Source organism: Rhinatrema bivittatum, chromosome 11 (genome assembly GCF_901001135.1).
Source record: "Rhinatrema bivittatum chromosome 11, aRhiBiv1.1, whole genome shotgun sequence".
NCBI lineage: Eukaryota > Metazoa > Chordata > Amphibia > Gymnophiona > Rhinatrematidae > Rhinatrema > Rhinatrema bivittatum.
In genome coordinates, this window is record NC_042625.1 from 25,545,709 (window position 1) to 25,562,788 (window position 17,080).

Genomic DNA, 17,080 nt, shown 5'->3' on the forward strand with positions numbered 1-17,080 from the left:
GAATTTCAGGCAAAGCCACGCGTCCGGCTTAGGCAGCGCGCCAGCGTCGGCTGCGCACCGCAGGGGGGTTAGATTTTATAGTCCTTCTCACCGGCTCCATCCTGATGTCGTCAAACCCGGAAGTCCTCGCTTTGTCCATCGGGCAAGGCACTCCTTACCCCGGTCCAGCAAGTAAGTTTCAGATGTTCCTTTTCTCTTGCACCTTTTTTTCCTGGCATTATGATGTGCGGTATGCCCAAATCAAGATTTGTGCTAAAAATCGCAAATCCTGTTTTAGGGAGAGGAGCAAGCCAGCCAGTCTCTGGGGAGGCACACATATTAGTCAATGTTTTATACCACTGTAAGAGGGGCAACCAGTAACTTGGGTTGAGGTTTTGGGGGGCAGTTTTACATGCACAGTCAGAGGTGCGAACCGCACAGTAGACAGTGAAGATTTTATGTGATTTGGAGTGAGGAAAGGTACACAGATGAGATTTGTACAATGTACCCTTGACCTAGCTTGATGCACTCTCTACCTAGCTGCTATCAAGCTAATCCAGAGTACAATGTACAAATCTCATCTTTGTGTACCTTTCCTCACTCCAAATCTCATCAAATCTTCACTGTGTACTGTGCTATTCATACCTCTGACTGCATGTAAAACTGCCCCCAAAACCTAGGCCACCACCAAACCCCCCCCCCCCCCCCCCCCCAGTTACTTGTTGCCCCTCCTACAATGGTATAAATAGTTTATTTATAGGAGAGCCTTCTAAAGAGTTGCACTCTAGCCAGGAGCAGTCCAAAAGGTGGAAAAGCCTGTCTGGGCACTCCTCAGCTTGCGATGTGAAAGTAAATTTCACGCGTGTGGTGGTATCTTGAAAAATTACCCTAACGATGCCCTTTTTTTTTTTTTTTATCACGGGCGCTATTCTTGTGAAATTTATAGCAAAATGATAAGTCTAAATCTAAGTTTTTACCTGAGGCAATGGAAGGTAAAGTGACTTGTCCAAGGACACTGCTCTGCAGAGTCTGCTTCAGTATCACCCCTTCTGTTCCCTGCAATACAGGGGAGGGGGGAAACAAGAGGGGAGCGGCTGGATTAGGGAGCAGAGTGGCTGTTTGTGTGCTCAAGGAACAGAATACCCCTGCTGCTCCTCTGCCTCTTAAGCCTGGAAAGTGTGGGAACTGCATTGGAGGCTGTTCCCCCCCCCCCCCCCCCATAAATTAAGCCCTGGGTTGTGATGGTGTGAATGGTTATTGTCATTGTTTAGACCAGTGGTCCCCAACCTTTTTTGCACCAGGGACAGGCTTCAAGCAAGACCATTTTTCCATGGCCCGGTGGGGTAGGGCAGGGGCGGGGCTTTGGTCATATGGGGGCGGGGTTATGGATGGGGTTGGATTTTAGTGCATACTTATTTAATTATGACATTTATAAATCCTGCACCTCCAGTTCTCTAATTCTGTGCATCCATTGAAATTCCCCCAAACAATGGAGCTTGGATGTTTCCCTTACAGCTCATCATACTAAAAGATATTTTCAAATTCTGGTGTCACCTCACAGTAACAGCAGCACAAACACCTTCCACTGCCAGGCACATTGTGAACTAACACAAAACCCCACAAAAAATGACACTCAAAATCTATACTGCAATCCCATCGTAACATAACAGTAATAACACCAAGGATTCAAACAACAAAAACCCTACCTGTGAATAAGCAAGGGTAAATATTACACTGGGTCCTAGGATAACAATACACCACCTACTGAGGAAACAAAACAAACCCGATTGCTATAGATCCCTATGCTAGTGAATTTCTCATCATGGTCACACACACAGAGCAGAGACAGACCCTCACCAAATACAGAATACAAAATAAAGGAGCACAAATTAGAAAAAACTGAAATGGAAACCCCAAGAAGCCAGACTCTGTGTATTAACAGTGGAAAAACAGAACCATCATTCCTCATAAAACAAATAAAATCAAGAAACATAAAAGCATCAGTTATAATAGTAAAACCATACTAATAAAAGAATACTTTAAAACTACTGATAAATAGAATTTCTATTCATTAAAATCATATACATTTTTTACAATTTCCAAAACACCAATAAAATATATCAAAACAGCACATATATCAAATAACACACAATAATTAAAACTAATAAGGATTTTAAAAAGCCCCTGCTGTCCATACATGGGAGCTCTTGATTTCCAGTCACCCTGATATTGTCAAGGATTAGGAGGTTATCCTCTCTCTCTCACACACATACTCACATGTCCATTCTGTCTCACACATACACTATCACATACATACACATTCATGCTCTTATACCCAACCATAACCTCTCGCTCTCACAGACACTGACACACTCAGGCTGCAAGATACTCTTCCCCCCCCCCCCTCACACACACTCTTACTCCCCTAGATTTTCTCATGCTCTCACTCTCACTGGCTCCCTCACAACCTCAGAGCCTCTCTCATTCCTCTGCTGCCACTGTCACTGCTGCCACATGGCTATTGGGGAGGTGCTGATTGCTGCTACTGGCACTGAAGCCCATTCTGCTGCCTCCTCTGTGCAGGCCCCATGGGCTTCCAGTTCCTCCATGCTGATCTTGTACATTGTAAGATCCGCATAGAGAAAGTGCTACTCTTGCACATTCCCAAAGATTACATGTGCCAATCAGTAAAATAATTTTTTTTTACATCTGCTGTCTGATCTTAGTTTTCTAATCGGTTGGTCACAGGCTTTTTATTCCCACCTTCCCTTTCTTATTTTTTTGCCAATTCCTTTTATATTGCCTTTTTTTCTATTTCTTTTCTCTCCATCTGTCTTCTTCCCTCAAACACACAGTCAGGTTCTCATTCTCACATGCTTTCTCTCTCTCACACACACAGACACAGGCTCTCACTATCACATGCTCTCTCATACAATCATTCATACACACACACAGTCTCTCAATGGCACATGCTGTCTGAGTCTCACACACACAGGCTCTCTCTCACTCCCACATGCTGTCTTGCTCAAGCACAGGCTCTCACTGTCACATGCTGTCTCTCTCACACACAGAGGCTCTCACATGCTGTCTCTGCAAACATTCAGGTCTTCACTCCCACACACAGTCTGTCAACTCATCTCATACATGCACACATACACACTCTACAAACCTTCAGCCTCTCTCACCTCTGGGCCTCCTCTTCACGGGCCGCTGCAGGATGGGCTCTGCAGCGGCCCTGGTCTTCTCGGGCCGCGCTGCTCCTCTTCTGCACGCGGCTGATGCTCCTCCTCCTTTCTGCCCGTGCGACTCCAGCAACATTTTTCTTCCGGGGCCGCGTGGGCAGAAAAGAGGAGGAGCACCTGCACTTTAGACGCGACTGTTTTCTTCGGGCCGTGGTGACGTGAGCTCCACAACGGCCCCGCTGATCTTCTTGCTTTTTGGGTCTGCCTCCTCCCTTTTGGGGTTGGAGGAGGCGGGTCTCCAGCCTCTCCCCGCCTCCTGCAGCAGCAGCAGCCAATGAACGGTAGCCGGGGAGAGCGGCACCGCGGCCCGGTCCCGGGCCATGGACTGGTGGTTGGGGACCCCTGGTTTAGACTACCTCTGTAGTAATTGGCTGCATTGCTTAAAGATTGATTTGGTATACAGGATTGCCACTTAGTATGTGGTCATGAAAGAGTAGCAAGTTAAAAGAGCCAATAGAGGCAAAACAAAGTAACAAATGTTGGTAGACAAATTTTACACTTACAGGGTTCAAAAATCAGTTAGCTACTTAATGAGAAGGAAAAGAACTGGCAAGTGTTAAACAGGAAGGAGAGCTATGAGTAATCTTGGTCTGAAGATTGCTAAACACAGTGTGGAAAAAAAAAAGCAGCTTCTAGTATTCTTGGGAACATAAAAAGGTTATCGGCGTTAGGAAAAAAGCAGGAATATTAGCCTATTATAGGTTATCAGTGAGACCATGCCTTAAGTATTGTGTCCTTTGTAAGGACTCTGGGCCACTTGTACTAAGAGGTTTCTCCCATTCTGTTTCTATGGGAAAAGTGCTTAGTAGAGATGGACCAGTGAGGATGGAAGTAGTTTGAAGACAAGCTATCAAGCTGGTATAAGGCCTGCAAAGCAAATCCTATAGTGAGGCTGAAGACCTGCTTTATGTACTCTGTGGTAGAAAATTCATATATTTGCAGGCTTCAATAAAGTCCAAGGTAGAAACTCTAGGATAAGAGGACCGTAATATCAAAGTAGAGGATCAGCGGTTCAGAGGACATTTTTTTTTTTTAGAGGAATAAGAAACTAGAAGTGACAGAATTTAAGCACGTCTGGGAAAGGTGCAGTGATAAAGAACAGAGGTGGAGAGAAGATGGATAAAGGAAGTGGGGAAGGGGGCTGGTGTGTTGAGTTGGAAAGTCATAGGTTTATTTAGTGGGCACTGTACAGGACTGAGGGGAGAAGACTAAACTGGGATAAGAAGATGAGCAGGCAGTCAAGGGTAGAGGAGCATAGGCAGGGATAACTGGTCCATCTTTGCACCAAAACATAAACTTACAAACCTTTGTCCATTGTTTTCAGTTCCCTTTTATTTTTTCCACCCCTCTGTCTAATCCCATACTAGCTGTAAACGAGCACATTTTTTTTGCCTTAAGTCCTCCTAATTTACACTTGCAATGCAGCCTATAAAGTTCATGCTGTAATAAATGATGAAAAAAAATGGGCATAGCACTAAGCCCTGAGGGACTTTTTTTTTTTCTCTTTAATCATGTAGAGCAATGTGCATGGTAATGGAGCTCTGAGTAATACAGCTGAGATGTCTTATTGTAGAAATTAAAAAAAAATATATTAAGCAATGTTTCACTGCAGAATTTGTGTTCCCCCACCATAACTGTTTAAGCATAGACTCCTTACCTGTAACACATGGGTGAGAACACGTACATGGTTCTCACCTCTCCTGATAAACAAATATGGGCTACTTTATAGGCTAAAAAATACTATTGCACAAGCGGGTGTTAAAAATACCCTATGCAAAATTTTGTCTTTTGTTAGGTTATCCCGAAGATTAAGTTTGTCCTGGTAAAATTTGACACCCAATATCCCTATGGTGAGAAGCAGGATCAATTTAAAATGCTCGCTGAAAGCTCATCTTCCAGCAAAGACCTTCTTGTTGCCGAGGTGGGAATATCAGGTAATGTGGGGGCAGTGGGAACTATAGCACTAGTATAAAAATATTTGCTATTCTGGATTTTTTACATTAAAGTTCTATTTCCTAGCGTGTAGCAGATTGGCTCGGGACCAATGGGTATAGTGTACTCCTGATAGCAGTTGGAGACGGATCAGATTTCAATCTGATGTCAGCCCTAGTACATATACCCCTGCAGGAAGTGCAGCTCTTCAGTATTTTCCGTCTCCATAGCAGTTAGGGACTCTATGCACGCTTGCACAGCGTTAGAGTAATTTTACCAAAGAAAACCAAATTAAGAAAAAATCTTACCTCTACAGATGAGCCCCGCTCTCCTGCGGTGACACCCGTTGGGTCCCTCCCCCAGTTGAGAATTCCCGAGGTGATTTCTGCGATCCCTCTGAGGTAAGCCTCGGTCCGGCAGCCGACCCTCGGCAGGGACCTAGCCCCCGACATGGGGTGAGGAAGAGAGGCAGCGGGTGCAACCTCGAGCGCGGCGGTGAAGGTAATTTCCTTCTTCCCCTGCAGCCGGAGACCGCCCGGAACAAGACCGGGAAGCGCAGAGTCCAGAGTTCCTTACCTTTTAAGGTAGAAATAGATTTCATCCTTACAAGGTAAGGTAGAAATCTATTTAAAAGTCTCCGGTCTCCGAAGCTCGAGGAGCGACACAGGTCACCAGCTGGGACCAGTGCCACCGGCTTGATCTGCCCTAGCAGGGCTAGACACCGGTCAGATCCGAGGGTCCTTCCACGTGGAGACCCTCTGAGGTGGTTGCCATATTGTCCGCGTGGTGGCCGTCACCATTTTGCTCTGTTCGCCACCCTGTCCGCCGTTTTGATCTCTGCTCACAGAGGCGAGCCGTGCGCATAAATACCTTGTGTGCACAATGTCGCGCGCCCAAGTACCGGGCGCACAAGCGCCGCGCATAGCCACACGCTTACTGTGCTAGGCGCATAACTTTGACCTGGGCGCACATCTTCCTGAGCGCACACCAAACCTACGCGCACAACTGTATTTTACGTGCACAAGCCATGGCACCACCGGAAAATAAACTCAAAGCTCAGGGCCTATGCCCAGCATACCACATTAGAGCTGCACAGCATGAGGAGGCCATGGCCCTGTGTATACAGTGCAAAGAGGCCCTAGGGGATCCAACTCATGGCCCTCCCCAGCCGGTACCGGGCTCCAGCCTCTCGAGCAGTACGCCGGACGTAGCATTGCAAGGCGGGGCTCCCCAGGGACATGGCGCCCCTTAGTCTAGACCCAGCATCTATCTCCTGGGTGGAATTCTTCAAAGGTCTGCATACCTTTGTCCACATGCAACAGGGGCCCCCTATAATACGGGCACAGGCTCCACCAGAGGACCACAACATGCCGGGACCCTCTATGCCCAGGGAAGTGATCCCACCGCCCAGAAGCTCCACCTTCGGGGACACGAACAACTCAGATGAAGATTCAGAATCCCTGGAGGAAGGGGAACTCCCTCCGGGGACAGAGCCCACCGAACCATGAAACGCTTCTTCACCAAGGACGAGCTTCCAGACCTACATAAGAACATGCCATACTGGGTCAGACCAAGGGTCCATCAAGCCCAGCATCCTGTTTCCAACAGTGGCCAATCCAGGCCATAAGAACCTGGCAAGAACCCAAAAACTAAGTCTATTCCATGTTACCATTGCTAATGGCAGTGGCTATTCTCTAAGTGAACTTAATAGCAGGTAATGGACTGTGTGTGACCTCCTGGTCACACACAGCTTAAAAGAGCTTGCTATCCCGGGCACAAGTGCCTCGGGGGAACCTAAAACGAACCCACTATTAGAGGGACTCCGTCAGACCTCCTGCTATTTCCCACTATTACAGGCCGTCCAGCAACTAATTGACCTGGAATGGGATGCCCCAGAAACTACATTCAAAGGGGGCCGGGCTCTGGCAGCCATGTACCCTCTGGACCCAGCCGCCAAAGATCTCCTGGATTGTCCGAAAGTGGATGCCGTGGTCTAGAAGCGCACTACTATCCCGGTGGAGGGAGGAGCAGAGCTCAAGGATGCTCAAAGGCAGACGTCTGGAATCTATCCTCAAACAGTCCTTTGACGTCTCCACTATGTCTTTACAGATCGCGGCCTGCTGTGCCTGATGACAAACGCCTGCTTAGCACAGACCAGGAACAACACTCCTGGGGAGGCCCTGGAACCAGCTGTATCATTCCTCGCGGACGCCGCTTCTGATCGGATACACACAGCAGCTAGAGGAGTGTCATCCGCCATGGCAGCCAGAAGACAAATCTGGCTCCGAAACTGGTTGGCCGACGCATCCTCCAAAACGAGACTCACAAGGATGCCTTTCAAAGGAACACTCCTGTTCGGAAGCGAACTAGAGAAACTAGCCAACAAATGGGGCGAGTCCCCACTGCTGCAGCTACCGGAGGACAGGAATAAGAGAAACCAGCGATCCTTCCCCCGAGCCTCCAGTGGCAGAGGATCACAGCGCTTCAACCCATATAGAAGCACATATCAAGCGGCCCGCCCTGCAGGCCGGAGCCAGTCCTTTCGGAACAAGCACAACAAAAGGGGAGCCAGCTCGAGCTCCGGCCCCAGCCGCACCCCACAATGAAAATCAGCCGACCCATCCAAAGGAAGAAGCCATAGGGGGCAGATTTGCCCTATTCTACCAAAGATGGGTCGAGATAACCTCGGACAAGTGGGTCCAATCCATCATTCGAGAGGGATATTACCTGGATTTCCACCACCTCCCTCCGGACAAGTTTGTGGAATCTCCCTGCCACGACCCTTCCAAGAAGATGGCAGTGGAGGCTACACTGACCAGATTGCTAGCCTTAGAGGCTATAACACCGGTGCCTCCACAGCAAATAAATACTGGACATTATTCCATCTATTTTATCATCCCCAAGAAAGAAGGAACGTTCAGACCCATCCTGGACCTCAAGGTGGTCAACCGTCACCTGAAGATTCCTTGCTTCTGCATGGAAACCCTATGCTCGGTAATAAGGGCGATACAACCGGGAGAGTTCCTTACATCCCTGGATCTGTTAGAAGCCTACCTACACATTCCGATCCATCAAGAGCATCAGCGTTTTCTACGCTTCTCGATCCTGGACCGTCACTACCAGTTCTGGGCCCTACCTTTCGGGTTAGCCACTGCACCCCGGACGTTCACCAAGATCATAGTGGTGGTGGCAGCAACACTGAGGAAGGAAGGAATCCGCGTGCACCCTTATCTAGACGATTGGCTGATCAGAGCGAAATCCCCAGAGGAAAGCCACCAGGCAACCAACAGAGTCAAAACTCTACTGGAGAGCCTCGGGTGGGTGGTCAACACAAACAAGAGCTGCCTGCAGCCCTCCCAATCTCTAGAATACTTGGGAGTCCGGTTCCACACCAAACAAGACAAGGTCATCCTGACACCAACAAGGAGATCAAAACTGATGACCCAGTGATGAACCCTGTTGAGCGAACTTCGCCCCACAGCATGGGATTACCTACAAGTTCTCGGCCTCATGGCATCCACACTGGAAGTAGTGCCATGGGCATGAGCTCACATGAGACCCCTACAACGCTCACCACTATCACGATGGAATCCACTGTCCTAGAACTACACTGTACGGCTTCAGCTCCCAGACAGAGTTCGGGCCCAACTACGATGGTGGCTATAAGAAGCCCATCTGAGCCAGGGAACGAGACTACCCTCACCGACCTGGATCCTTCTCACCACGGATGCCAGCCTACGAGGATGGGGAGCACACTGCCAGGAGCTAACCGCCCAAGGGCAATGGAACGAAGAAGAATAGGGATGGACATCAATCGCCTAGAAGCCCGTGCAGTCAGACTAGCCCGCCTAAGGTTCGTTCACAGACTCAGAGACAAAGCTGTCAGAGTAATGTCGGACAACACCACAACAGTGGCCTACATCAACCGTCAGGGAGGAACCAGAAGCCAGCAGGTGTCTCTGGAAATAGACCTCCTAATGTCATGGGCGGAAGTGAATCTTCAAGAGATCTCGGCAGTCCACATTGCCGGGAAAGACAACGTCACAGTGGACTACCTCAGCAGAGAAAGTCTAGATCCAGTATAATGGAGGCTGTCGACCACAGCATTCCAATTGATAGTAAACCGTTGGGGGAACACTGACCATGGACCTCCTGGCAAACCTGGCCAACGCTCAAGTACCCAGTTTCTTCAGCCGCAGGCGGGAACCCGAGTCCCAGGGAATCGATACCCTGGTACAGACCTGGCCACAGGAGACTCTGTTATACGCCTTCCCGCCGTGGCCCCTATTGGGCGCAATCATTCACAAGAGAGAACACCACAGGGGACCAGTACTTCTAGTGGCCCTGGACTGGCCAAGAAGACCATGGTACGCAGACATGTGAAGACTGCTGACAGGGAGCCCCCTGCCGCTACCTCCACATAGAGACCTGCTCCAACAGGGACCGATCCTCCAAGAGGATTCAGCTCGATTCTCTCTTATGGTCTGGCCATTGAGAGGACTCGCCTGAGGAAGAGCGGATACTCTGGGGCAGTAATTGACACCCTACTCTGAGCACACAAGTTCTCCACATCCCTAACATACATAAGGATTTGGAGAGTATTCAAAGCCTGGTGTGAGAACCGCGACATCATACCACGCTCAATCAAAATTCCTGCGATTTTGGAATTCCTGCAGAACGGCCTACAGAAGGGATTGTCTCTCAACTCCATCAAGGTACAGGTGGCCGCATTGTTATGCTATGGAACCAAGAGCGAGAGCGGCAGCATAGCCTCTCACCCGGATGTCTCCCGCTTTCTGAAAGGAAAGCAGATCAGACCACCCCTGAAGTGGCCGGTGCCTCTTTGGAATCTCAACCCGGTCCTAGATTTCCTAGCAGGAACCTCCTTCAGACCTCTCCGCGGCCTGTATCTCCGACTATTAACACTGACGTCAGCCTTCCTGCTGGTAGTCTGTTCGGCCCGTCCTATATCCGAGCTACAAGCACTGTCCTGGCGAGAGCCGTTCCTCAGACTTACCCCCAGTTCCGTCGTTCCTCCCCAAAGTGGTGTCTCACTTCCATCTCAACCAAACCATCTTGCTACCATCGCCAGATGAGCATAAGAATTCGGAAGAGGCTCGAAGTCTATGCCATCTCAACGTCAGCAGGCTCCTAGTCCGATACTTGGAAAAGTCGGAATCCGTACGAAGGACGGACCATCTATTCGTCCGTCACAGTGGGAAGAAGCAAGGGGAAGTGGCCTCGCGAGCAACCATAGCCCGCTGGATCAAAGAAGTCAGCAAGGCGACCTACGTAGAAGCAGGCAAGCCACCGCCTTTACAAGTCAAGGCCCATTCTACTACAGCCCAGGCAGAGATCTGCAGGGTGGCGACATGGTCCTCCATCCACACCTTCTCCAGGTTTTACCGCCTGGATGTTTAGGCTCGGGAGGACATAGCATTTGCAAAGGCAGTACTAAGTGGGTCACGGGCAGCCTCCCACCCGGTTCGGGAGTAGCTTTTATACATCCCGTTGGTCCCGAGTCCATCTGCTACACGCTAGGAAATGGAGAAATTACTTACCTGATAATTTCGTTTTCCTTAGTGTAGACAGATGGACTCAGCATACCACCCACGGCTGCCGTTACTCATGGGATTCTCGGGGGACTTCCCCAGGAGCGAGTGATTCACGGGTAAGCCATGCTTTCCTTCATCTAAGACACCCATCCTACCGGGTGTCGACGTTTCTCGGTTGAGGGCACTGGCGGTCTCCAGCTATAGCCAATTCAACCAGTTCAAATTAATTAAGTTACCCAAGTTATAAAGTTAATCAACTTATCCAAGTTATAAAGTTAATCAAGTTATTCAAATTATTCAGTCATACATATATCCATAATGCTTTTTGAGGAGAATACTGAAGAGCTGCACTTCCTGCAGGGGTATATGTACTAGGGCTGACGTCAGATTGAAATCTGATCCGTCTCCAACTGCTATCAGGAGTACACTATACCCACTAGTCCTGAGTCCATCTGTCTACACTAAGGAAAACAAAATTATCAGGTAAGTAATTTCTCCATTACTGAAATCAATGATTACATTTAATGACCTTTTTGGGTTTCCCTGGCATAGGCTAGCTCAGGCAAATGCATTGAATACCTGTTACAGCAAATACAGTGATAGTGATTTCCTGTTTGCCACTGTGTTAATTAAATGGGGAAATATATATAGAAAGGCAAGTTTTCACTCTAATTTACACTTGAAACACAAGAACGACCTATGACATTCATTCTATAATAAATGATGCACCCATCTCCTGTCATTTATGCCACCTCTGACCTATGAAAGGCAGTCCCCCCAAAAAAGCAATATAACTCTGATTTTGTCATGTTTTTCCCTTTCCTGTTATAAGAAAAAAATAAATAAATCTTTGCTAAATAAGGCTCTTTGTCAGTGGTTCCCAAACCTGTCCTTGGTATACCTTAGTCTATTTAGTTTTTAGGATATTCACACTGCATATGCTTAAGGTGTTTGTGTACATTGGAGACCAAGTATATGCAAATTTCTCATGCATATTGAGTATGGATATTCTGAAAACCTTACTGGTTGTGGGGTCCTGATAACATTGGTTGCCTCTTTTTTGTAATGCACATAAGCAAGAAAGGGACAAATGGAAAAAGACAAAGATATTTTATGAAAATTACATCTGTGTTTTGAGTAGCGGTTCACTAGGAAGAAAAGTTCTAATTGTAACAAGAATTCTTCTCCAGTAAAATAAATTGAAAAATCATAGCAGTAACTTTGAGTACATAAGAACATGCCATGCTGGGTCAGACCAAGGGTCCATCAAGCCCAGTATCCTGTTTCCAACAGAGGCCAAACCAGGCCATAAGAATCTGGCAGTTACCTAAACACTAAGAAGATCCCATGCTACTGATGCCAGTGATGTTTGCAAACGAGCCGCAGTATATAAAACCCCTTAAATAAAATAAATAAATAAATAATAGCAGAGGCCATTCCTTAAGTCAATTTGATTAATAGCAGTTAATGGACTTCTCCTCCTAGAACTTATCCAAACCTTATGTTCTTATGATGGACTCCTCAGTACATTGGTATAGAATATAGATCTAGGCATCATAGTGGATACCATATAGAAATCATCGGTTCAGTGTGCTGCGGCAGTCAAAGTCAAACAATGTTGGGAATTATTAGAAAGGGAATGGTGAATAAAATTGAAAATGTCATAATGCCTCTGTATTGCTCCATTGTGAGAGCGCACCTTGAATACTGTGTACAATTCTGGTCACCGCATCTCAAAAAAAAGATATAGTTGCGATGGAGAAGGTACAGAGAAGGGTGACCAAAATGATAAAGGGAATGGAATAGCTCCCTTATGAGGAAAGACTAGAGGTTAGGACTTTTCAGCTTGGAGAAGAAATGGCTGAGGGGGGATATGATAGAGGTGTTTAAAATCATGAGAGGTCTAGAATGGGTTAATGTGAATCAATTATTTACTCTTTCGGAAAATAGAAAGACTAGGGGGCACTCCATGAAGTTAGCATGTAGCACATTTAAAACTAATTGGAGAAAGTTCTTTTTCACTCAACGCACAACTAAATTCTGGAATTTGTTCCCAGAGGATGTGGTTAGTGTAGCTGTGTTTAAAAAAGGGTTGGATAAGTTCTTGGAGGAGAAGTCCATTACCTGCTATTAATTAAATTGACTTAGAAAATAGCCACTGCTATTACTAGCAACAGTAACATGGAATAGACTTAGTTTTTGGGTACTTGCCAGGTTCTTATGGCCTGGATTGGCCACTGTTGGAAACAGGATGCTGGGCTTGATGGACCCTTGGTCTGACCGAGTATAGCATGTTCTTATGTTCTTAAAAGGCTTACAAATGGGCACAGCAAAAGTGGCTGGCAATTACAGCTTTCTTGAAAAGGTGACTCAGCTTCCTTGCAGTTTGTGCCATATTTTGCAATCTTCTACTTTTTTTCCTTTCCAAACAGGACCTAGTAATAAAACTTTACATGTTCCCTGTACGTACCAGGATCAGTCCAGACTGTGGGTTATGCTTTACATGATATAGCACTGTAAGATATAACTGGAATTTTTTGTATAAACTTAAAATGATTACTAGCTGGGGATTCTTTGTAGGTTGTAATAACTTTTTTAGTGGAGCAATAAGAAGGCTGCAATAGTAAATGCATTTGACACTATGGAGGTGCTTTCCTCAGAACTACACTAAACACTTACTGCTATCTGTCTCTGTCGTAAGGAATATCCAGTCCTGGTTTCATCCCATCACTGTATGGACGTGTAATCCTGGTTTTCTTAAGCAGACCATGGATGCAATTGCATAAACTACAATATTAAATGAACTACTCAAGGTAGAACCATACAGTCACCTAACTAAATTATCCACCTATGTTAAAAGGGCCCTTATAATTAAAAAAATAATTTTTGGGACTTTCATACATTGCTACCACACACCATATGATGCAATATGAGTGCCTTCATTTAATCATCAGTTGCCCTTAATCTGTTTCCCGTCGATAGCAGGGCTGAATTAGCCATGCTGTCATGGGACTGTCAGTCAGGTGTCTGAGGCGGAGCTTTCCAAAGCTAATACAGAGCTTAGCTCTGAGCGGCTGCACGTGTTCCCGCGCAGGTGAGTTATCACTCCTGAAACTCCCCCACCTTCAAGAGCCACCTTCCGGACCATCAGCCTACTACTGCATACCACTAGCCAGCTCCTGCTGTTTTTACCCTCCTCAGACACCCAGCTTAAACGATACTCCAGGGAACTTAGCCAACTCCCAGACCTCTTCTATTCCACCACAGATCAAGACACACTCTTGCAACTTCCCTCCTCTGGTTCTTCGTCTGTAATTCCTTTCAAAGAGAAGGGTCTGTGCCCACTCCCAATACCTACAATTCCACTCACCCACAAGCCCAAGACCATCAAACCCAGGATCCTAGGTTTACGACAGCAAAGATTGATCCCTATCATGATTTCCCCAATCTCCCAAACGCTCGGACTCACTCTATTTACTCTAACCTTATTCAACGCCCAATCCATCACGAAAAAAATCCACCTCCTCAATGACCACCTGACTGACACCAACCCGGACTTGTGCGCCATCACTGAAACATGGCTTAAACCCACAGACACAGTTCTACTAAACCACCTCCCTAACCATTTGTATGACATTCATTCAATCCCTAGAATAAAAAAAAAGGGAGGAGGCCTACTACTAGCCGCAAAAAAGGGATTTAGACTCTCCTTACAATTTTCCACCAAAATAAGTAACTTAGAAATAGCCCTTTTCAACTCAGACCACCTCCAAATTGCTCTGGTCTATGCACCCCCAGGAACCTTAGACTCCGATCCTTCTCCACTAATTGAATTCACAACTAAACATCTTAAGAGGGACAAACCAGCCATTCTGATGGGAGATTTTAACCTCCATGTTGACATTTCCCCTCTATCTCACAACTACGATGTCTTAATCACAGCACTCAACCACTTGGGCTTCAGCCAGATAGTCAAAGGTCCTACGCACAAAGCAGGGCACTCTTTAGACCTGATTTTCCTCAACGATGGTCTATCATCCGCCACCGTCCCATCTTGTGTCCCAATCCCGTGGTCAGATCATCATATTATCTCTGCTGAACTCCAAATTAAAGACCATCCTCGGCCTGTCTTCCCTACAACCACTTTACAATACAGGAAACCTTGCCCCACAGATCATCTTAGCAATCTTCTTGCAAAAGAACTCGATCGACTGGATCTTACTGACGCCACCTCGACCATGAACTCATGGATTAAGATAACAAGAGAGGTCGCAGATCAATCCTGCCCAACCATTATTAAACCAATAAAGCCACCCCAAGCTAACAGGAACCCATGGAACACCCCGGACCTGAAAAGCATCAAACAAAAACTTCGTAACAAAGAGCTCAAATGGCGCAAGACCCCTCCACTGACACACTTTCTAACTACAAAGCCCACCTTAACATATACAGGATTGCCATCCTTAAAGCTAAAAAAGATGTTTTTGCTAAAAAAATTCACAACTTCTCATTTGACCCCAAAGCTTTATTCTCCTTTGTATCATCTCTTACAAAATCTTCGCCCCCTATCATCCCCGACGAACAAGCTTCCAACAAAGCCACAGAACTCACCATCTACTTTAAAAATAAAATAACCAACCTCCTCAAGCCTATCGCTTCAACTCAACCGACTACCCCTCCCTCCAGCTCTCCAACACAGACAAGGAGTTCTAACCTTACATCCTTCGAGCCACCATCCTCATTGGAGATCGAAATCATCCTCAAAAAGTTAAAACCTTCCTCCCACCCGTTGGATGCAATTCCCTCCAATCTTCTCCTTTCCATTCCGAACACCATTTCTAAACCGTTAGCAGACATCATAAACTGCTCCTTATCTCAAGGAAAGGTTCCAGAACAATTAAAACTAGCCATTCTAAAACCCTTACTAAAAAAACCCAGCCTTCCGACGTCTGACCCAGCCAACTTCCGTCCAATTGCCAATCTTCCCCTGATCTCCAGAGTGATGGAAAGAATTGTAAACAAACAACTGTCCGACTACCTCGAGGAGAACAACATACTCTCCCCCTTCCAGTTCGGATTCAGAAAAACTCAAAATACTGAAGCCTTACTTTCCTCTCTATCCGACACCATCCTACTCAACATGGAAAGAAAACAACCTCACCTCGCCCTTCTTGACTTATCCGCCGCCTTCGATACGGTTAATCATTCCATTCTACTAGAGCGCTTATCAGAGATCGGCATCCAAGGAGAAGCACATGGTTGGCTTAAATCGTTCCTTGAGAATAGATTTTACAAAGTAAGAATTAACAATAAGGAATCACTCCCAATCAAATCAAACCTGGGAGTCCCTCAAGGTTCTTCCCTCTCCCCCACGCTTTTTAACATCTATCTGCTTCCTCTCTGCCGTCTTCTCTCCAACCTCAACTAAAATACAACATTTTTGCTGATGACGTTCAAATCCTCCTTCCTATCACCAAATCCCTACAAAAAACCTGGACACATTGGAACTGCTGCCTACAATCCATTAACAGCCTGCTCACCAGCCTGAACCTCATCCTCAACTCTAATAAGACTGAAATTCTCATCATCTCCCCAGATGATACCCACAATCTCCTTAACTCACAAAGCGCATCTCAATTCGCTAAAACGTTCATCAACCACTGCTCCTCTGTCAGAGACCTAGGGGTTCGGCTTGATAACCTATTCAACCTTAAATCTTTCGTACTAAACACAACTAAAGAATGCTTCTTTAAACTTCAAGTCCTCAAAAATCTTAAACCTCTCCTGCATTTCAGCGACTTCCGGCTAGTAGTTCAGTCTATCATCCTCACTAAATTAGATTACTGCAATTCTCTACTTCTAGGCCTCCCTGCGATTACTATTAAACCTTTACAGATGGTCCAGAATGCTGCGGCTAGGTTACTCACTAACTCAAACAGAAGAGCCCACATCACACCTATACTACAAGGCCTTCACTGGCTTCCCATAAAATCCAGGATCACCTTCAAAACATTGTTGATGATTCACAAGGACATTCACGGCATCGCCCATCTCAATCTAAGCTCTCAACTCCGCATACACACATCCGACAGACCAGTCAGAAACGCTTATAAAGGAACTCTATACACACCACTGGTCAAATCCACTCTAAGAAAACGCGCCATTTCTACAGCCGGGCCCACCATTTGGAACTCACTACCCCCGGAGCTCCGTCTAGAACCCTGTCTTCAAACATTTAAGAAACACCTCAAAACATGGCTCTTCAGAAAAGCGTTCCCGGAGTCTCAAGAACACTCAGACACGGGTCAAAGGACATAACTGGACTTCAGAGAGACACATTCTCGGCCCCGACCACCTTAACATGTACACCTT

At 46.5% G+C, this 17,080-nt stretch overlaps 1 protein-coding gene across 1 annotated transcript in view; it reads left to right on the forward strand.

Annotated features, from left to right (window-relative positions):
- The window catches only part of ERP29 (endoplasmic reticulum protein 29), a 32,031-nt gene that overhangs the window by 4,919 nt on the left and 10,032 nt on the right, over window positions 1-17,080 (forward strand). Inside the window, exon 2 of the mRNA XM_029571088.1 lies at window positions 5,017-5,155. Within this exon, the coding sequence (XP_029426948.1) occupies window positions 5,017-5,155 (139 nt within the window). The remainder of the gene's footprint in view (window positions 1-5,016; window positions 5,156-17,080) is intronic.